At 43.4% G+C, this 22,590-nt stretch overlaps 3 protein-coding genes across 7 annotated transcripts; all 3 read left to right on the forward strand.

The window, feature by feature from the left end:
• Positions 1–154: 154 nt before the first annotated feature.
• Positions 155–4,296, forward strand: LOC122620293 (adenylyl cyclase X E-like). The gene is made up of 12 exons (XM_043797681.1): positions 155–327; positions 372–512; positions 568–727; positions 786–1,569; positions 1,660–1,760; positions 1,814–2,159; positions 2,223–2,673; positions 2,732–3,093; positions 3,157–3,251; positions 3,317–3,468; positions 3,528–3,675; positions 3,750–4,296. The coding sequence occupies exons 1-12, from the start codon at positions 232–234 to the stop codon at positions 4,274–4,276; spliced, it is 3,363 nt and encodes a 1,120-aa protein (XP_043653616.1). The 5' UTR covers positions 155–231; the 3' UTR covers positions 4,277–4,296.
• Positions 4,297–4,360: 64 nt separating this feature from the next.
• Positions 4,361–8,817, forward strand: LOC122620299 (adenylyl cyclase X E-like). 4 transcript variants are annotated; one of them, XM_043797695.1, is made up of 12 exons: positions 4,381–4,570; positions 4,622–4,762; positions 4,818–4,977; positions 5,132–5,912; positions 6,015–6,115; positions 6,168–6,513; positions 6,613–7,063; positions 7,124–7,485; positions 7,542–7,636; positions 7,708–7,859; positions 7,908–8,052; positions 8,130–8,817. In XM_043797695.1, exons 1-12 carry the CDS (start codon positions 4,469–4,471, stop codon positions 8,639–8,641), a joined length of 3,348 nt encoding a protein of 1,115 aa, XP_043653630.1. In that variant the 5' UTR covers positions 4,381–4,468; the 3' UTR covers positions 8,642–8,817. The 4 variants fall into 4 exon arrangements, with proteins under 4 accessions (XP_043653655.1, XP_043653630.1, XP_043653638.1 ...); XM_043797703.1 differs by lacking the exons at positions 4,381–4,570; positions 4,622–4,762; positions 4,818–4,977 and having other exon boundaries at positions 5,152–5,268; positions 5,412–5,912; XM_043797711.1 differs by lacking the exons at positions 4,381–4,570; positions 4,622–4,762; positions 4,818–4,977 and having other exon boundaries at positions 5,773–5,907.
• Positions 8,818–8,905: 88 nt separating this feature from the next.
• Positions 8,906–13,890, forward strand: LOC122624666 (adenylyl cyclase X E-like). 2 transcript variants are annotated; one of them, XM_043804338.1, is made up of 12 exons: positions 8,906–9,044; positions 9,103–9,243; positions 10,161–10,320; positions 10,380–11,151; positions 11,255–11,355; positions 11,418–11,775; positions 11,854–12,307; positions 12,362–12,723; positions 12,780–12,874; positions 12,929–13,080; positions 13,137–13,269; positions 13,328–13,890. In XM_043804338.1, the coding sequence occupies exons 1-12, from the start codon at positions 8,973–8,975 to the stop codon at positions 13,888–13,890; spliced, it is 3,363 nt and encodes a 1,120-aa protein (XP_043660273.1). In that variant the 5' UTR covers positions 8,906–8,972. The 2 variants fall into 2 exon arrangements, with proteins under 2 accessions (XP_043660273.1, XP_043660280.1); XM_043804345.1 differs by having other exon boundaries at positions 11,451–11,775.
• The last annotated feature ends 8,700 nt before the right edge of the window (positions 13,891–22,590 follow it).

Raw genomic sequence — 22,590 nt, forward strand, 5'->3', positions numbered from 1 at the left:
TCAGTTATGTCTTCACTAGATCCGGACAGCCTCAGGAGGAGTTCCAGTCAACCAGAATCTAGCGAATAATTTGATATATTTTTTCAAGCATTTCTGAAATATATATTTTTGATATGTAACCTTATGCTTTTCAATCAATGTGAGATACGAAATAGTTTCTAAAATCTTTAAGGACTTGGCAATAGTAGTGTAGATAATTTTTGTAAAAAAGTTTTTTCAAATTTCGAAAATATGAACAGGAAAACAGCGTTTAAGAAGCCAATCAATAGGAACAAATGTAATCTGGACTACAGCGATGAGCGACAGTGGGAACCGAGCTATTTAAAGGTGAAAAATACCCAACCTTAGGATACTTAATGTTTTCTTCGTAGGCCAAATGTAGGGAATCGTGCCTAGAAGAAGAGTACAAGATATATCAGATCCGCCTTATGATCAGTTACCTCACCGTCTTCTTCCCTTTGTTTATATTTGTGGTTTTAGGCTGTGAAGTATTCCCCTGGATTTTCTCTGAGGTGAGAGCTCAAAGGTGATTCATAAAGCGCTTCTGATAAACTAGCTTCTTTGCAGCAAAAAAAAATCATCTACTTCGAAATGTTATCGGCTGCAATTTTATTAGTTACCGTTACTGGCATATTGAGCATCAATTTCCTTGAGCGCTTCGTGCTTCGTCACAGGTGGGTAATGGTGCTCACCTCGATTTTGTCCGCGTATATTGTGGTATTAGTTGGTAAGTCTATAAGGTTTGACCATCCCCACTGTTATCGCTTACTGTCTATAATTTGTAGATATATTTCAGATATTAGTGTACCATTTCAAGAGCCATTGGCCTCTCAATTCCGCATACGATGTCTTCGTGCTCTGCATGATCTACATGTTCCTGCCAATTCCCTCAATCAGGGAAGCAGCCCTACTAGCCTCCTCTGTCAGTGTTATTTACGTTGGATTATTCATTTCCTTTTTAATGCACGACAATGAAGAAATTGAGGATATGGTTCATGACCTTAGTACGGTTTGCGTCGCCATATTTCACTATCTGGGTTTTAACCTGATGGGGATTTTCTTCCGGATCATGAACGACACCATGGTGCGCTCCTCTTTCCTGGACCGCCACCAGTTCCTCAAGGAGGAGATATGGCTTCGACAAGCTCGGCAACAAGAGTCGATGCTCCTGGACAGCATTCTGCCCCCTCAGATTGCAAAGCCCATCCAACATAGCATTATGGACAGGATCATGTCGTCCGAAAGCGATTCAGACCGCTTCCTCGCCAATCCCCGGCGAACAGAAAACTTTATGGCCATCCAAATCCATCCCGACGTGTCCATCCTGTATGCAGACGTGGTGAACTACACCCAGTTGACGACGACACTGACGGTGGAGAAGTTGGTGCAGGTCCTGCACGATCTTTACGGCAGATTCGATATGGCTGCCTCTACTTTCAAGGTGCAGCGCATCAAGTTCCTCGGCGATTGCTACTACTGTGTGGCTGGACTAGGGGAATCTGACCCGGATCACGCCAGCAAGGCTGTAGCTCTGGGCATTTCCATGATTGCAAACATCCAGGAGGTGAGGTATGTTTCCCACAACTATTTAGACTAGAATCACCTATAAACCAACCCACCAAAATGATCTCCGCATTCATATAACCCTTCTTTCCAAAGGACCTACCGTGCATTGGATATCGACATGCGAATAGGGGTCCATTCAGGAACTTTGCTCGCAGGTGTGATCGGACATGCGAAGCTGCAGTATGACATATGGGGTAGGTCCTAACTAGGTGTATGTGGCATTTTGATCTGATAATTGACTTCATAGGTCCCGACGTGGATATTGCCAATCGGCTGGAGTCAACCGGAAAAGCCGGTTACGTCCACGTTAGTGGTCGCACCTTGAGTAGCTTGAACGTAGCTCAGTACACGGTATTTCCAGGAACGGAAGCGGCCCAAAAGGATCCCATTCTGCAGAAGCATCCAATGAGCACCTACCTTCTGACGGCCGTTCCAAGTCGCAACTCAGTCAGATCTGTGGAGGCAGTGCACTCCTACGCTGAAATCGACATAAACGCGTTGGGAGAGTCCCGGAAAAGCGCGATCTTGAGGCCTACCTTAATATCGAATGAGCTGCGCGAGGAGTTTAGAAAGATGCCAGTGGGAGGCTTCAGGTGGGTGTCAAATGATATTTGAAAGATCACAGAAATCAAATCACAAATGATAATTATGTGCAGAGTTCGATCGCCGTGCTGCCGAGACCCAAAGGCGAGTGATGAGAAAGTCAAACACGAGTTAGGCATATTTTGTGTGGCGTTCAAGGACTCGTCTCTGGAAAGGAACTATTTGCATAAGCCAGATTTCATCTGGAAATACTCAATGCTGCTGGCTTGGGGAATCGGGTGCTGCCTCATCTACATCCAGGTGGTGAACGACAAATCAGCCATTTGTACAGAGTGCATCATGATCGACGTGGCTGTGTTTACCTTCCTGACGTCACTGCTCTTCATATCCTGGTTCAAGAAAGTGTGTTGGTGGAGAAGTGGAGAAAATGACTCAATAGTGTATGGCAGAGTCAGCTGCGTGCTGTTCAAGGTTTTTGAGAGAATCCAGCTCAGTTTCGTCCTGCGAGTCACTATCTATATTATTATAATTGGCAGCTATTACTTATTAATCTCCACGATATTAGTAAGTCTCAAGCTACTTAGCACACCTTTCCGTTAACGAATTTTAACCTTCTATTCAGCTAAACTGTGACAAAAATCAGTACGAGCTGGATGTCATCAATAGCAAGCTCTATCACTATGACATTGTTACTGACAACTGTTTTAATCCGTGGGTCTTCACAGACATGATTTCTCTGATCCTGGGCGTAAGCTACACCTTCGCCCGCATTCCATTTGCCCTCAAGATAATCATTTGCTGCTGCGAGACCTTTGCCTACTTCATAATCGTAGTCTTCCAGTTCTCATTCATTTTCCAGCACAGTGCCACCATCACACCATTTATGAGGGCGGAAATAGCCCACTGTCTTCGGGTTTGCATGATGTTACTCACCATGTACGCAAAGGAGCGTCAGTCAGAGTTCAACACTAAAATGAACTTCAAGTATGGTTTGAGTGCTCTTCCCTTGCTGCTCCTAAATAAAGTCAATTTTTGCCCTCCCAACAGGATCAATCAGGATTTGCAAAGCAAGCAAAAGGCGGCTGACCTCACAAACAAATCCATCAAAATTCTACTCACTAATATTCTTCCCTCCCATGTTGGTCAGTTCTTACCCAAATATTACCCCAAATAGCCCGGTTCTCATCCAAAACCTTTTCACCCCCAGTCGAGGTTTATCTCGATTCAGTAGCCCACCACGAACTGTACTACGAAAACTACAAAATGGTATCTGTCATGTTCGCCATGCTCATCAATTTTCAAATGGATTTGCCCAGCTTACGAGTGCTAAACGACATTATATCGGAGTTTGATAGATTGGTAAGCATTGATATGTATTGGTTGCATTACTGTAGGTTATCATTACCTTCCGACCGCAGCTAAGTGCCTACAGGGAATACTATGTCGTCGAGAAGATCAAAGTCGTGGGCTGCACTTATATGGCAGCTTGTGGACTTGATTTTAACCTGGCCAAGTCAAAATTTGGAAGCAAAACACAGGTTACTAGCTCCTCGTTCACATCTGAAAGTAAGTACGCCGTCTGGATGGATTTCCAATTATGGAAAGGTTGTTATGTTTTGTTTTTAAATTCTTTCTTTTAGTGGAACAGGTGATGTACCGCAAGGAGTCCAAAGGCGTAGATTACGACCACGATGAGGTGGCCTTTATAATGACCACGTTTGCCTTGGACCTGATGCGAGTGCTCTCCGTCTGCAACAAGGCATACGCGGGTAAACCCTTCGATCGGTCTCTATCCACCGGAGAGATCTGCATCGGAATTTCAACCGGCGAGATAATGGCCGGCGTGGTGGGGGCTTCTCAGCCTCACTACGACATTTGGGGAAACCCGGTCAATATGGCTTCCCGGATGGAATCGACAGGGCTGCCTGGACACATCCAGGTGACGGAAGAGACAGCCAATATTCTCCAGGAGTTCGATATTCTGTGCATGTATCGTGGCATGACCTTTGTGAAGGGTCGTGGTGAAATTCCCACTTACTTTGTGGGCATCGATGAGAACTTGAAGTTTATTGCCTCCAATAAGAAGAACAGGAATCATTCAAAGCGTTTTTCAGTCTTGGCATCTCTGGTGCCAAATCCCGTTTCAACTTCAAGTGAATCCAGTTAAGACATTTTCAAACCTCAAATAAGATATTTTCACCTTTTATACCCTAAACATAATTGTAATTGTTAAATGAAAATAAGCTTTCTCATATGTAAAATGGAGGCAGTTTGTGGCTCTTAGCAGGCTTAGTCCTAGTACTCAATTGTCATACATACAATACTGAAACGACCAAAAAAAAATATACAATTTTAAAATATGAACAAAAAAAATACTTGTAAAACGCCGTACAGGGAAAGGTTTAGGCGATGTCATCTGGAATATACTAATGAATGCCTGTGGGAACTCAGTTATTTGAAGGTAAGGAATTGGCTCAGATTTCAGGTTCTTGAATGCAACCGATATGCGTAGGCCAAATGTAAGGACTTGGACTTAGAGGAGGAATATATGAAATACAAGATTCGCTTGATGATCAGTTACCTCACCGTTTTCTACCCCTTGTTAATACTAGTGATCGTAGGTCTTCATGCAATCAAGTGGGCATTTACCGAGGTATGCGTTTTTAGCGAGAACTCTGGGTGTTTTAACGTATCTTACATCTACGCAGTACAAAAATTACATCTACCTGAATCTTATGTTTGACGGAGGATCGTTGATTTTAGTCACGGGCTTCCTGAGCATCAATTTCTTTGAAACATTTGTAACTCGCCACAGGTGGGTGTTGACTGTCACCTCGACTTTGTCGGCATATGTGGTGGTTTTGGGTGGTAAGTTTAAAAGCTTTGGTTCCTACTATTTCATCGATTAGTTACACCAGTCAAAGTAATTGGGTGTACCACATACATTGAAAATTAGTTGATCTTTACGATCCACATCTCCCTCCCACATGCACTGAACTACAGTGTTTTCTGTTGTTTTCAGATATTGCGCATACCGCCTATCATTTTTACCATTCCGACTGGCCTCTTAGTACCTCGTACGATGTCTTTGTGCTCTGCATGATCTACATGTTCCTGCCAATTCCTTCGATCCTGGGAGCAGCTCTGCTTGCCATCTCTGTCAGTTTTATTTATTTGCTATACTACATTCACTATATAGTGTTTACCGAGCATGATCTTCCAAAATATGTTTATGGTTTGGATATAGTATCAATAGATTTTTTCCACTACCTGGGTTTCAATATGATGGGAATATTTTTCAGAATCATGAACGACACCATGGTGCGCTCCTCTTTCCTGGACCGATATCAGTTCATCAAGGAGGAGATTTGGCTACGCCAAGCTCGCCGGCAAGAGTCGTTGCTACTGGACAGCATACTTCCACCTCAGATTGCAAAGCCCATTCAGAAAAGTATAAAAGAAAAGATCATGCGGCCCGATAACGACTACTACCATTTGGGTAGTTCCCGGGCAAGAGAGAGCTTTATGTCCATCCAGATTCACCACGATGTCAGCATCCTGTATGCAGATGTGGTGAACTACACCTATTTGACGACGACACTGACGGTGGAGAAGTTGGTGAAGGTCCTGCACGACCTGTACGCCAGATTCGACATGGCTGCCTCCTCCTTCAAGGTGCAGCGCATCAAGTTCCTCGGCGATTGCTACTACTGTGTGGCGGGTTTGGGGCAGCCTGACCCGGATCACGCCAAAATGGCTGTATCCCTGGGCATTTCCATGATTGCCAACATTAAGGAGGTGCGGTATGTTGGTTACTAGGCTGCCGATAGGTTTACAATCTATTATTTATGGTGTTTCGCATCGGCAGCATCATATATATGTTTTATATACCCTTTCGCCCACAGTGTGAAACGTTCTTTGGATATAGACATGCGAATTGGCGTCCATTCGGGAACTCTGTTTGCAGGTGTGATCGGCGAGACTAAGCTGCAATACGACGTATGGGGTACGACATATTATTAGGTCTATGGCCCAAAACTTATTCGACACTGTTTCAGGTACCGACGTGAACATCGCCAGTCTGCTGGAATCGACCGGAAAGCCCGGCTATGTGCATGTTAGTGGACGAACTCTTAGTAGCTTGAACGCTGCGGAGTACAAGATATTCCCGGGCACGGAAGCGGCCCAGAGGAATCCCGAGCTGCAGAAACATCCGATGAGCACCTACCTCCTCGCCGCCCTACCATTCCGCAATTCAGTTTTGGGTGATAGCTCCGTTAGGTCCGTTCGCAACCTGGACCTCAAGACCGTGGGATCTAACCGAAAATCCCAGCTTTCGCAAGCCATTTCACTGTCCGAGGAGTTGCGTGAGGAATTTAGCAAGATGCCGGTTGGGGGTTTCAAGTGAGTATGGGGAAAAACTGTTCACCTGTGTAAGGATGGCAGAGGGACTAAAGAAAAATCGGAATTTTTCAAATGGAAATTATCTATCTACTACTCCAGGTTTCGATTCCCTTGGTCGCGACGGGAGAGAGACTTGAAGCACGAGAAAGTCGAACGCGATTTGGGCATTTTTTGTGTGGCATTTAAGGACAAATCTCTAGAATGGGACTATTTGCATCACCCGGATTATATTTTTAAATACTCAGTGCTGCTCAGCTGGGGAATCGGGTGCTGTCTCATTTACATCCAGTACGCGAACAACACAGACTTGTGGTATACGGGTGCCGTAATTGACACGGTCGCGTTCCTCATTCTGACTTCGCTACTAATCATCTGCTGGTACAAGAAAGTGTGTTGGTGGCGTAGTAGACAGGACGAGCACAAGAGTTACAGCAAACTCAGCTGTGCGATGTTCCACACGTTTGAGAAGATCCAGCACAGCTTTGTCCTTCGCCTCATTGTCTACGTGATGATAATATTGTGCTATTTCATGGTATTGTCCTTGACATTAGTGAGTTATGCCATAGCTGCCTAGCATACAGCTATCATTAATATATTTGCATGCCCAAAGATAAACTGTGACCCAGAAGAATATGAGTTGGACATCATTCAGAGCAAGCTCTTTCACTATGAAAGGGATCCGTTTTCCTGCTTCCACCCGTGGGCCTGTACGAACATGATGGCCTTGATCCTGGGAATGAGTTACACCTTCGCCCGGATCCCCTTCGCCCTCAAGACCTTCATCGGTTGCCTCGAAGCAGTGATTTTCGTGGTGATTGTGTTTTTCCAGTTCCAGTTCATTTTCGAGCACAGTGAAACCACATGTCCCTTCCTGAAGGCTGAAATAGCGCACTCCAGCAGGGTGTGCATGATGGTAATGACTATGTACGCGAAGGAGCGTCAGTCGGAGTTCAATACTAAAATGAACTACAAGTAATTTCCATTGCCAATACATTCTTTAACTCAGCTGAATTTTCTGCCGATCACAGGCTCAACTTGGATTTGCAAAAGAAGCAAAAGTCGGCCGATGTAACCAACCAGTCCATCATAATCCTGCTCAACAACATTCTTCCATCCCACGTTGGTCAGTTTTCAATGAATATCCAATGGGAATAGTTTACTTACTGTTTACATATTCTCGTTTCTCCTTCGCAGTCGAGGTATATCTCAATTCGTTAGCCAAACACGAGCTCTACCATGAAAACTATCGAATGGTATCGGTCATGTTTGCCATGCTCACTAATTTTCAATTGGATTTGCCCAGCCTAAGAGTGCTAAATGATATCATCACGGAGTTCGACAGACTGGTGAGCTATTGTATCGATTCTATTATATATTATACCTTTCGATTGCAGCTGTATGCGTACAAGGAATATTACGTAGTCGAGAAGATCAAAGTCGTGGGCTGCACTTATATGGCGGCCTGTGGATTGGACTACAGTCTGATCGAGAATCCTGATAGCACCTCGAAGTTCGGAAGTGCATCCATGTCATCCGAAAGTTAGTACCAATGCATGACGACCCAAATACGTAGCAAAGGTTTTCTAATTGTATGTGGGTGTATCCGACTATTTCAGTGGAGCAGGTGCGCAGTCGTCAAGAGTCAACAGTAAGGGAAAACGACCATGACGAGGTGGCTTTTATAATGACCACTTTTGCTCTGGACCTGATGCGTGTCCTGTCTGTGTGCAACAAGGCTTACGCCGGCAAACTCTTCGATCAAGCCTTGTCCACCAGTGAGATAAAGATTGGTATCTCCACGGGTCAGATAATGGCCGGCGTGGTGGGGGCTTCCCAGCCGCACTACGACATCTGGGGAAACCCGGTCAATATGGCCTCGCGAATGGAATCGACTGGCTTGTCTGGACATATACAGGTTACACAGGAGACAGCCCAAACGCTCGAGGAGTTCGACATTCAGTGCACCTATCGCGGCTTAACCTTCGTGAAGGGCCGTGGCGAAATTCCCACCTACTTTGTGGGCATCGATAAAGACCTAAAGTTCATATCCAGCAAAAGCGTTAGCCTTGTAGAGAGACCCGTAACAATACATCTAACCCATGACCTGGACGGCTCCAAGGACAACTAGAAATCGTTTGTTTATCACAATATGGAAACCAAATCGCAAATGCATATTGTTGGCTACGTCTCTCAGATTTTGAGTTCGTAGTTCTTGGCTGAAAAATTTGAGATGCGTAGCCATACAAAATGATGTAAAGGCTCGAGTCTTGTAAAAATTATTTGGAAAATATATTTTTATCCCAATTTTTTGAATGCTTTGCAGGGACTAACATATTTTTTTTATTAAGAGAAAAACCTTGTTCAAGTAGGCTTAGTGATCAATGCTCCGATTGTTCCTTTGAGTCTAGTCAATCGAAAACAAAGCCAGGTAAATATATAAGATAAGCTTATAAATCAAAATGCCTAGCGTCCGAGGAAGTTGTCAGCTCGATTATGCACGGGAACGCATGTGGGAACCCGGCTACCTCAAGGTAAAACATGGTGTTTAGAGCTACACACAATTTTATTTGATAAATCTGAATATTTCAGGCCAGGTGTGCAGACTTGCGCTTGGAGAGCGAGTTCCGATTGTATCGGATACGCCTTTGGAAGAGTTACCTCCTCACTTTCTTTATGCTGCATATTTTCGTCACCAGTCTGCACTGTGCCCTACTTTTAGCCACAATTGAGGTAAGAACCGCCTAACTTTCCCACAAATTCAGAGCAAAAAGGGCACAAAATGTTTAACACAACATGGAAAGCGACCTTTTGGATCTGTGGATTGATTCGTCTGAAGGTATGCTTCACTGGATTTATGGTCGAAAGCCGAACTTAGTAGCTATGCTAGCTATTAGTAAACCTTGACCAAATTGGTATTATTATATTTTTTTGTGGAGAAATCAACTGTAGCAGGGCAACTCTGGTTATCATATTTAAATTATAGCCGCAAATATTAGTGCTCTTGAAAATCCAGTGAGCTCTAAGGCATACGATTTCGGATTTGTCTTGTGCTTACCCCTTTGCTGTCCATATCCCTAGAGAAGAAAAATAAAATAAATATTCAAAAAAAAAATAAAATCTAAAAACAACAATAGCTTATGTTATCGCGGTCGTAGGGTATTCGATGGGATCACTAGAGCCGTGCTCTAGTGGTAGGAGAACGTTTATAGGGTAGGAGTTAGGCCAGCACATTACCATCTGTGGCTCTGAAAATGGTAGAATTCCCACTTTCTTTTCTTTCATTTTGATTCCTATATCTTAATTTGGCACTCTAAAATTCCCTAAATTATTTTTTTTTAATTATTTAAGTTTTCTCCCGGTTAAGTTTACTAACATTCAAGATTTGTCGCAAACACATTCGTTTAATAGTAAAGTGTAGATAATGTTAGAGCATTTATGAGCAAGTCCTCCAAAACCTAAATCCGACGAGCTAGTGCCGAATCCTATAGTGTGCCCAGCAATAACAGCTCCTCAGAATTCAAGCATTCCATTCGAACGTTATGCCCTACAGACCTTCGAGGAATTTTCCTTCATTTTGTAAATTTCTATAACCCCTTTATTGTTATGGTACTGTATTATTATTATATACCTTATTGCACCTCCTGTAGCGCCGATCAATTATCTATTTTGACGTGGCCCTTTCCATGGGATGCTCATTGGTGCTTATACTTGTGCTGAGTGTTAACTTCTGCGATGAATTTATAGCGAAGCACACGTGGTATATGTATGCCAGCTCGATATTTGCCTCCCTGACTTTGGTATTCGCTGGTTAGTATTTGGTCAACGTCATTGATGCAGTAACTTCATATCCAAGTATTTTCTTGTAGACCTAACTGAATCGATTTACCACCACTATGCGCACAACTGGATACTGGGCACATTCTACGACACCTACATACTATACATGATATACATGTTCCTGCCGATCCACTTCATAAGCGGGGCAGTCCTGCTGGCCCTGTTAGTGTCCGGCATCTATATACTCTACTTCGTGCTCTTCATTGCCCAGGGCTTCGTGGAGTTTATGTCTGCACTGTTCTCAGTCGGCGGAATGTCGGTGGACATTGTGCACTACCTGTGCCTTAATCTCGTGGGCATATTCTACCGCGTTATGAACGACACGGTGGTGCGCTCCTCCTTCCTGGACAGACACCAGTACATCAAGGAAAAGATCTGGCTGCGCAACGCCCGGCTGCAGGAGAAGCAGTTGCTGGACAGTATCCTGCCACCGCAGATCTCGCTGCCCCTGCAGAAGGACATTCAGGGCAGGATCATAATGGCCAAGCAAGGCATTCACTCCTGGACAGTCATGGAGCGCACAATGGCCATCCAGATCCATCCCGATGTCTCCATCCTGTATGCAGACGTAGTGAACTACACTCAGCTGACCACCACACTGACGGTTGAAAAATTGGTGAAGCTCCTTCACGATCTCTACGGCAGATTCGATATGGCTGCCTCCCGCTTCAAGGTCCAGCGCATCAAGTTCCTGGGGGACTGCTACTACTGTGTGGCGGGTCTGTCGGATCCCGATCCCGATCACGCCAACAACTGTGTTTCCCTAGGCCTCTCCATGATCACCCACATCATGGAGGTGCGGTAAGTTCAGTGTGTCAAATTGAGTGGCGTTCATGCACAAATGTGGAAGATACGCATACATATATGATGCATAATCACTACTATTCCTGGCTCCAATTTTCAGGGACATACACAGCTTGGACATCAATATGCGCATTGGAGTTCACTCGGGCAATCTGTTTGCAGGGGTCATCGGGGAGGCCAAGCTGCAGTTCGACATATGGGGTAACTGGACATTGCGAACTATGACTTGCAGTTGGTTACAACTGCTTCCCGATTTCTTCTAGGATTGGATGTTAACATTGCCAATGCCCTAGAAGCAACTGGAGTGCCGGGAGCCGTGCACATAAGTAGTGCCACTTTGAACCATCTGGATGTTGATCGCTTTGCAATTGAGGATGGACCTGAAAACGCCCGGGAACATCCCTTTCTGAAAAAATACAGAGTTGGAACATATACAGTTCGGGAAGACTTTCAAATGGATGAAGAAGATAGTGACGAGTTTCTTAGCCAACTTCATGCCCTCTCCCTGTGCGACATGGGAGCAAAACCAAGACTGAGTGACTCTGCTAATCAAAATATTCGGGCGGTTTTCCACGAAGAGTTGCGCGAAGAATTTCGCAAGATGCCGGTCAGTGCAATTAAGTAAGTACACAGAGGATCGTTCTTTGACCAACATTTAGTAACATTAAGTATTTTTCTAAATGAAAACCCTTATCACAGTCCCAAAAGGCTATTCGGCATTTGTCGATTCAACACAGAGCAAGAAGTCCCTGCACACCAACAGTTGAACATTTGCCTGACCTTCAACGATTCGGCCTTGGAAAGACAATATCTGAAGCAACCCGACTATATGTTCAAGTATAGCATTATTCTGAGCTGGTGCGTTGGGTGCTCCCTGGTGTACATTGAACTGATGGACACCCAAGTGGTATGCCCCACCTGCTTCATCCTGCCAGCCATAGTGGCTATACTACAGGCCATCCTGACCTTCATCGCGTGGTACAAGAAGTATTGCTGGACCAGATATGGCCAATACAGCGTGCCCCATCACTACAACCGATTCAGTTGCTTCATATTTAAAGTCCATGATAGGATACTCAACAGCCTGCCCATCCGCATCTGCATATACCTCTTCCTGGTGATATCGAGTTTTATTGTTATGTGCGTAATTGTGGTAAGTGCTTCAACAACTTGAAAACAACGTTGTTACGGCGACTCTTTGAACCAGATGAGCTGCAAACGCGAAGAATTCGAGATGGCTTATATCGAGGAAAGACTATTTCACTATGCTCAAGAAGCCAAGATATGCTTTCACCCCTGGGTGACGACCAACATGTTGTCCCTGATGATTTGCTTGACCTTCACATTCACCCGCATACCCATCATGGTGAAGACAGCAGTGGCCATTTTGGAGACGCTCGGCTATCTGCTGCTGATTTTCTTCCAGTTCGATTTCGTCTTCCACCACAGCGTTACGACAAACCCCTATCTCAAATCCGAGTACGCCCATGCCCTCTTAATTTGCATCACCTTCCTGACAATGTTTGTGAAGGAGCGCCAAATAGAGTTCACCAACAAAGTAAACTTCAAGTGAGCTCGGTATAAGTTATATACATTTTAATTGTTGCTCAATCGAGTTTTCTCAGCTGGCGTGTTGATCTGCGGAGAGAGGAGAATGAGGCCAGCCTTACAAATCATTCGATCATAATTATCCTTAACAACATACTGCCTTCTCATATTGGTGAGTTTCAAATTGGATATATTGATATGGATATTGACGTAACATATTTGGTAGTGGATGTGTATCTTAATTCTTTGGCCAAACATGAACTCTACACCGAAAACTATAAAATGGTCTCCGTCATGTTTGCCATGCTAATTAACTTTGAAATGGATCTGCGAAGCCTAAGAGTGCTCAACGAGATTATTGCCGAATTTGACACTTTGGTAAGGTTCTATTTATAATTAAGGTTCTATTTTTAATTAAAACATCGGCTTTTTAGTTGCTGTTCTACAAGGAGTATTACACGGTTGAGAAAATCAAAATCGTCGGATGCACCTACATGGCGGCGTGTGGACTTGATCTCAACTTTGCTGGCTCCACTAGTACAAATCGCAAAGCGGACATACCTCCTGGTAGATATTAATCTCATTAAAAATATAGTAAAAAAGTATAGAAAAAAATACGTTACAGGAAACCTTGAAAGATCCAGCCGAAGACTTTTGTTCGTAGACGACGAGGGGGAACTCGACGAAGTGGTCTTCGTGATGGCCTCCTATGCGCTGGACATGATGCGAACCCTGGCCAAAAGCAATGAGGTGTACCAGAACATTGCGGGCGATCGGAATATCACGGATGGAACCATCGCCATCGGCATTTCCAGCGGCGAGGTGATGGCCGGCATTGTGGGTGCCTCACAGCCCCATTACGACATCTGGGGCAATCCGGTTAACATGGCCTCGCGAATGGAATCCACGGGGCTGCCAGGACACATCCAGGTGACGGAGGAGTCGTCCAAAATTCTGCAAGACTTCGGCATTTCCTGTTCATATCGCGGACTGACATTCGTAAAGGGGCGTGGCCAAATTCCTACCTATTTGGTGGATATTGATGAGAACCTGAACTTCATTCCAAAGGCGGCCTCGCGACTCCCCAGTCACCAGGAGCGCAGCACGGTTATATCGCTGCAGTCCACCTATTCTCATCCTGATAACAGTATTAACAGCATGTCCAGACACACTTTTCAAAGTTTATAAGTTTGTTTTTTGTTAGTAAAATAACTAAGCACTGGCTTTTATGAGTTAACCTTAAAATAAACTAATCCTCCTTTCTATATGACGATTAATTTTCGGTACGAGCTCTTTAAAGACCTGCGAAGTTGTCTTCCATTGCTTGATCCGGAAAGTGACATGCATTTTCCATTCGAATTTCGGAACATAATTAATGATTTTGCTATGCCTATCCATTAAAAGTGTCAAAAACATGAACAGAGCAAATCAGAAGCCTGCTTGGTAAATGGATTTTGCCTCATTCCCGCATTTCAGTTTCAGTTTTAATTGAATTAATACCAGGCCGTGTTAAAATTTTGAGTGTCAAGTGTGCCCACAGGATGGGTGGAAATCCCTTTTCTCGCAACCAATTAAAAGGTATTTTTACAAGCAATTTGGAAAATATGATGGAGCCGACAGATGTGGAATGCGAGATCGCATACCTTTGATGCTGATGGTGCTTGTCATTGTTTGCTGTAATTGACGAGTTTTCGCCGGGATGAAACATCAAAAAAGCACGACAGCACGGAAATGCAAAAACGCGCTTTAGAGAAACAGCCATTTCCGGTGAAAGCCCCCAGGATTCGGTGTCCCTTTCCGGTCCAAAAAGAGTTGTTTTATCTGCACGGACACGTTACTACTCCTTTGACATGTAAAACGCTTTCGACCAACTGCATGCATTCCAAAAAAAAGAGAAAGCAAACCCATTTTGGCTCGTTTTAAGAAGAAAAACTCGATGGTAGCCATTACCAATTCATGTGTATTCCAAATGCAAATTAAAACGGGCGAGATATATGAGAATTACTTAGTTGCACTTCAAATGTGTTTAATAGTTATGCTTATAGTAAATAATATAATTGTTAAATTTTACGTAAATCTATTAGAATACGTACGTAGAGCAATATTTCTCCGACTGGATGTATTCCATTTCTATTTCTGCTACAGGGTATTTTATCACCGTTTTATACTGGTTTTCATTGGTCTATAATGAGTGTCACATTATTTTTGTGCCGAATGCTTTTGACCTTTTTTTATAAGCAAAAGGACAAAGAAGATAGCCATTTTTAACTGAGTTACAAAACAAAGTTTGTAATTTGGCAAAGTGCATCTACACATTCGTGGTTTTTAAAAATTTCAATTTCAATTAGAATAAAATAAGTTGGCTTGGGGACTAAATGGAGTATTTCGATATTATTTAGTTTCCATTTCAAGCCTTAAAACTCTTCGCACTGATAGGAACACAAAAACCTACACTATAAACCCAAAGGTATTATTTTTATTCAGTATATGTATTTTAGATGCAGCTGTCGGTTGAACCACTCTGTGTTTTGTAGCCAGATGATTACTTCGAGTGCGAGTGCGAGTGCGAGTGTGGTAGCTGGAAATGAAGACCAATTCTGGCACACTCAATAACAAAGCGAAAAATGTTTTCATGACAAAAACCGAGAGGCAACAAAAAAAAAATACAAGAACGCAATCGAAATCGAGTTTCATTCTCAGGCCATTTGCCATTCCCAGAATCCAAACTAACAACATTGACTCAAGTCCCAAAAAAAGATGGAACTGAAACTAAACCCTCCCAAGCTAACTAATCTTTTTTCAGGGATTCATTTTTTTTCCCTTTTACCAGTTTACCAGTTTACCAGTTTTGTGTGTGTTGCTGCCAATCCGGGCGACCAAAACGAAAATGTCATCATCAGCAGAGCTTCGGTCAGAGAATAGTGGAGAAAGCAAACGGACTGGGAACTACACACGTTTATATATACATACATATATACTGCCACTCAACGTAACTTTTTATGTGCAACATAGCAGAATGATTGTGTTCCGTTCCAGAAATATCAGCACAACAAGCACGGCAACAACTCCGGCCACAGCAACAACATCTTAAGCCGTTTCGCATAAAATTTCACACACCATTTTAGCCAAGTGCCACATTACCTGCACACAAGATGGGACTCGACTCGCCCCCTGCCTCGAATGTCCTGTGAACCAAACCAAACCAAACCACGCCAAGCCAAGCCAAGCCAAGCCAAACCGAGGAGGAAGAAAAATAAAACGTTGGAAAAATGCTGGAAAACACGAAACTGAACGTAAAAAATACCTTTTGACACATGCAAGCAGAACCAAATGGGGGCGTGGCCAGAGCCACGCTCAAAATCGGCGGGCAAGAACTGAAATGGCGCCAGCCAAACGAGCTGAAAGGAAAAGGAAAATCTTGAAAATTGCATTTTAAGAAGAACTTCGTGTGGCTATAAGGGAAAAATCTATAAAAACACATACCTACACATGTAAGGGCTTATATACCCATATCTATACGAGTATAGATGTATATATACATGTGTGGCAAAATCCGACTGAATGCAGACGGAATGGAAAAAGGATACAGGGAAGCTCAATCTGGCAGTGACTTGGGGCCACAATAGCCATTCGGTTATCCAGTCGGTCAGCAAAGCATCCAGGACCAATCCAATACAATTTTAACGGTAATGTGGTCCAAAAGCAAGCGATGGCGAAATTGATATGGCCACCAAAATGGTGAGCAGTGAGCATTCACATTTAGCCGAGGTACAGATGCAAACGAAAGCATCACGTATACGCCCCATAAACAGTGACGCTAAAAGCATTCGAAGGGTGAAATGGCTCCGAATGCCCTTGAAACATTGTTCGAATTTGCATTTTAAAATAAAACAAGTACAAAAACGGGTGGGATGTTATTGGCTTTTTACGGGCAAAATTAACTTTATTTATTCATCCCGTTAATCTGCTTGCAATAATAAATATACAAGTCTGTAAGTGCGAATATTTCCGCAGATACAAAATTAATCTACCTTGAAACTCCATCTTGTTTGAGTATCAAGTACGTTGCCATAACAATTTCCACTTCCACTGCAAGACAACCAGCTCTGGCAGAAATCTAAATCCTGGAGCGCGAAAACCGAGCGCCAACACAGAACTACAGAATTATGGCAGCAAATTGCAAACAAACAAGCAACAAACAAGTGAATCACCTTTAACGCTTCCTATGCACTTTTTGGTCTTTCGCCCAGCCACTTCGCCAAAGGATCTTGGGCAGTCAGGGGCGCGACGAAGGGGTAGGCGCGCCGCACAATGGGCGGGAGGCGTGGCGGGTTTTGTCATAACTTCCAAAGCCTTCGGGCGCAGGGAAAGAACGAGGAATGACAAAAACTGCACACAGAGCTAGCAGCAGACAGGTTGAACAGCTAAAGACCGAGACATGCATGTCAAAGGACAACGAGATCTATGAGTGTGGCAGATACAACACAGTGAGAAATAATTGCCTGTGAGGCGATCGAAAATGGTAAATTTGTCTTCCTAAAATAGAATAAACATTTAAATCGATGGAGTATAATCTTCATTTTTCATTATAATTACAATTAAATACTTAAACTAGAATTCGTATTGAATTAAAGAAGTTTATATGGACTCCCCATCTTTCGCAGTGTGTCTTCGAGTGTATTTCCGTTTGTGTGCGTTGCTTAACACTCAAAAGCGGAAGTAAGCGGCATGTGCTGCGGTCGAGGATGAGCGGAGTGAAAGGAGCAAAGGGAGCGAAGGGAGCCAAAGGAGTGAAAGGGGCCAACGGGAGGAAGGGGCGTGAGGCGGGACAGGAAGCAGGCTGAAGTTTGTTTTCTTGCGGCCTCGTGACTGGCACTTCTGTCTGCTGCTGCTGGTGCTGGTGCTGCTAGTGCTGCTGCTACTTCTGCTGCTACTTCTGCTGCAGTGACAGCAAAAACCAAGAAGAGACAGCCGCACGGCAGCCCACGAACTCGAAGATGGCAGCAGGTGGAGGGGGGGATAAAGCCGGCAGGACGAAGCCTGCAAGCCCGAAGGTGGTGCAAGGCAAACGGAACAGGACAGGTGTGCTGTACTCTGTACGCTGTACGCTGTACCAACCGACACAAAAATATCACTTTAAAGTTTGCCACTGAGTCCTGTCGTCTGTGTTGGTTTTTGACATGAAATTGCATTACATTTCACACGGAAACAAGTTGGGTGTTGCAATGAGTTGGCTCTGCACTTTTGAACATTGTCTTATTTTTGTGCCAACTGTCGTTCGGTTTCCCGAGTGAAGTGTACAAATTAGTTGCCCTTGTCACAGGCAACAGAAACAGCAGAACAGCAGAACAGCAGCAGTGCTGTAGTACTATAGCAACAACAACTCACTCTTGGCCGGCATCCTTAAGCTACTTTTCATCGATCCGCTCAGCAATTACGTGCAGCGCTCTCTCTACGGAAACAATTTATCAGACTGGGCAAACGACCCAAGCTGGTTTCTTCGCCGAAGGAAACAAAAAATCGAGAGAAGAAACACGAAAACAAGGACTCCGGCCACTTTTGCCGAGCAGAATGTATGCCCAAAGTGCATGGTAAAGTAAATTTTATTTAACGGCAGCAACAAACAAACAAAGTGGAGAGCATTTTCACCGGGAGTTATGGTTGGAAATTTGAGATACTCTTTAAGAATGCCACTGCTCAAAGGCAAGAAATAGTTGGAAAATTGGTTCCCCGTTTTCTTATTTAATTACAAACCTATAGTAGCATAAAAAGTGATATTTGGTATATTGGGAAACCTTCTTCGGCTTTCCTATGGGTATTATTATTTGTTTCCCATAAACCAAAGTAAAATGTATTTTTACTAGACTCGATTTTTCTTTGAAAACCAAGGTCCCCCAAGCAATGTGTAGGTAAATTGGTATGTCCAGACTTTAATCAACTACCGACAAAACGGGGCCTTGAACTGCGTGGGTAAAGGGCCAAGCGGCAAAGGAAAACACGACCTGGGGCCAATGAACCATATTAGGAAACGCCCACGCCGGGAGTGTATGCAGATGTATAGGGAAAAGTGTGGGTATATTGAATGGATCGCAACCCATGGCAGTGCACTCACCTCATTCGGTTGCTGCCAAATCGTCACATCATTACTTATAGTCCGGCAAAATATAGTGCTTGTGTCGGGCTTAGCCTAAAAATAGACAGACTCTGGCCAAATTGAAAACGTTTCGGCTAAAATGCACTTAACGAGCCAGCCTAACCGCCAGAGATCCACATGCCCTGGTCCCCTGATCCCCGCCAGCTCCTGGCCATTGACTGACAGGCTCCAGTGTTGAAATTTATTGTGCTAAGCAAACGGCCAATTTACCAAACTGCAATTGTCGGCGGAAGCGCGAGAAGAAGAAGTAGGAAGCATTGCCGGTTGCAAGGAGCTGGAAAGGAGGTGGCAAGGAGTGCGCTGTGTCTAATCGTTGCGCTAAATTAACACGTATACGCCATGTGGCTGGCCAGGATTTCTGTCTGCTTGGCAGTCGCGGAGATTCGGCTTCGTTGCTTGCATTTCGCGTTGCATACTTTTAGGCGGCGAATGTTTTTCTTTCGGAACTCTTTTGAGCACGAAAGTGGAGTTATAATAGTGCACACTTTAAGTCCTACTAATTAGGAAAAATATATACGAATTTTTAAACATATCGCTGCTTATAAAGTGTGTTTCCAAAATAATTTCAAAGAATTTTGATAGAACATTCGGTACATATAAAGCGCTTATAAATAAATTCCTGAATAAAAAACGAAGAATACACTTATTAGATCTATAATGGGACCACCTACATATGTATGTAGGTCTGGTGATTAAAATAACGTTTTTATTTTCGATCCTAAAATATTGTGGTAAATTAATAAATATGAGTGGTCTCAGTCTTTATGGGTATAGCGATTTAATGTACTGATTTAAGCTGAAGTACCGGATATTTTATAGTCGAAAACTTGCGCCATTTTTTCCGTGGCCATGCTCACGTTTTATGGGCCACAATTTCACAGTTAGCCAAGTTAGCCAAGTGGAGGTGCCAATATTGTTGTAAACTGCTGATAGTTGCCGCTGCTTGCCAGTTGCCTGTGTTGCCGTTGCCAGGCAAAGTGCAATGCGCCAAATGCGATTGCCATTTGCTCTGCAGCTCTGCAGCTCCGCGTTTCGGTTTTGCCCTTTTTTCCTGTAATTTTTCCCCAGTTCCTGGCGCTCCGTGAGGAGTTCTCATTTCAGTTTCATTTTTATTGCATTTCATTCCCTTTTCGCCACTCGGCAGCAGCAGCAACAGAAGCAGAAGCAGCGGCAAGCGAAATGCGAAATACATTTTTAGTTTTCTAATCGACGCGCGTTCATCGCATAAAAATAATGCAATAAACGATAATCCAAGCGAAGCCAGCTGCATTTCTGACTCGACTTTTGTTCGCTGTTTCGATAATGTCTTGTTTATGGCCAAGGGCCGGGGGAGGGGGGATCCTGGGTATCTGTGCAGGAATGATGGCTAATATCGGAATAGCTTGTCGAGGAAAGGGAGGCCCAAAAGGACTGGAGAGGAAAGTGCATTTAATCGAGAAATTGCTTTTCGGTGCTTTGTCACATAGCAAAAGTTGCGAAGAACACTTGATTAACTTCAACCAATAAAAGGGCATTGAATTAAAGGATACTTTTGCATCAGAAGCATATTTTAACCTACTTTTAGAGAGAGTGATAGGAATATATTATGGCTATGACTTAAAGGTTCTGGAGGTTCCTGAATTTTCCCTCATATTTACAGATTCCAATGTTGCTCACATAAATGTAACAAAGCTTATCGAGCAAAAAATGAAAATCTCGAATCGCATTAAAATTAATTCAATTTAATTGGAATGTGAAGCAGTTCCAGCTCATTTGCATCGAAATAAGCCAATTGTCAGTGACATTGAACTCCGTTCGGCGTCAATTGGCTTCGCGATTCCCCCACGGAGCCCAAATCGAGTCCCATTTCAGCTTAAAGTTCAGTTCGCTGGGGCATTTGAAATTCATGGCGCATTTAATGAACTTTGGCGACAGCCATCCAGGTAAGAGGCAGGAAAACACGGCTTCAAAAACAGCTGAGAGCCATTTCCAAGGAGGCTGGATTCTGCGAATGATTAACGGCTCTTCTGATAGAGCTAAGCAAGTTGAGTCTTGAGGGAGGTGGAGGGAGGTGGGTGCTATTTTTTTCGGCAGTTGTTTCTTGTTCTGTTGGCCTCAGTTCGCTACGCGAAATTTAACAACACAATAAAACACATCAAATAAATTTGCGCTGAAATTTTGCTTATCGGCGAGGCGTGGCAGGGGGATTTTAGGATGTTTTAGCGGGAGATTTAATGGCAACTTGATAAGCAGACTGCCAGGAGGAGTCGCTTTAAACTCATGGTAATAAACTCGGCGGGCCGTAAAGCTGTTTTGAAAATCTAAATAGACTCGCCAACTTGAATTTATTTCCCCACTTCGCAGCTGAAAAAGAGAAAGAAAGAGTTTGGTCCAGAGGAAACAAAAAAACAACAAGAAAAATATTTAAAAAATTCGGAGAGCAAAAACAAAGGCTAGAAATAATACCGCGGCATGCATAATTTCGAATGCTTTTTCGGCGTCGAGGCGCCACATTATGCAACATTCCTTTCAGCACAGACCCAAAGCAGCCCAACCTCTTGCCATTATACTCATTATGATAATACAAACGCCGAGCGCCACGGCGATATGACCAAAGGGGGCGTGGCTGGGCATGGCTGGGCGTGGCGGGGCAAGTCTGCGTGGGAAACTCCATGGTCCTCCACGGTCAAAGCCCACAACAACAATTAAAACGTTATTAAGCGACCGACGGGGAAAAAATAAGAATTATGCAAGGACGGGCGAAAAAGGAGTCGCTGGAAAGGCAATGGCGGACCACAAAACAGATACAATGAAAGGTAGAAAAGCTAAAAACGAGCAGCAAACAAATGACAATGCGGTAAAAAATGTTAGTGAATTTGTGGCCAAGGATGTGGACAAAGGCTGTTCTGCTAATGAATGTGTGGGCTAAATGGAAATGTGCATTTTTTCGCATCTGCACGTCTGTGTTAGAGAATAGGTACAGTGTGGACCAGTTATAAAGATATAATCGGAACCAATTCAGTTATAGATAATATAATTTACCTTTACTAATAATGCTTTTTTCCCCTTTAAGCTAAACATAAATTAACAATAATGTATTATACGGTACTTCTTAAATTTATTTTATAATACGTGAGAAACTTTTAAAAGTAAGTAAAACAACCATTTATAGCAGCTCAGAAGTAATTTAAAACGTATTTCAACTTGCATTCCACAAATATAAGTAAGACTATAGATTTTTATCGATCCAGTATTTGTATTCTGTGAGAACGACAAGCAACTGGAATGGGAGCAGCATCCGGGAATCAAAAGCAACAAAATTAACAAAAACTTTTGTTGCACACCACAATGTATCTAAATTATTGTGGCTGCTCTGCTGCTGCTGCTGCTGCTGCTGATGGTGCATTTGTTTTTCTGGTCTTGAAATGTTAATTACGGCCAAAGAAGTACATGAAAAGATTTCCATTTTGGGGCACTGGGGAGCGAAACAAAAACTTCACAGATGTTAATTATTTAGTATGGCAGCAGAACAAAGAATCTATGCGAGCAGAAACACAAAGCAACAAACAAATAGGCGAAAACACACACATACACAAATGCATATAGTTGATGGAATAATGCACTATAGTACGCATTCCACACAGATACAAATATTTGTAAAAGCGCAAGGACTGTTCATAACAGGATATGGGGAAAAAAGAGTTACGAGTTTGCATTTCAATTAATCAGGGGAAATAAACATTGAGACAAACTAT

This window comes from Drosophila teissieri, chromosome 2L (assembly GCF_016746235.2).
Source record: "Drosophila teissieri strain GT53w chromosome 2L, Prin_Dtei_1.1, whole genome shotgun sequence".
Taxonomy (NCBI): domain Eukaryota; kingdom Metazoa; phylum Arthropoda; class Insecta; order Diptera; family Drosophilidae; genus Drosophila; species Drosophila teissieri.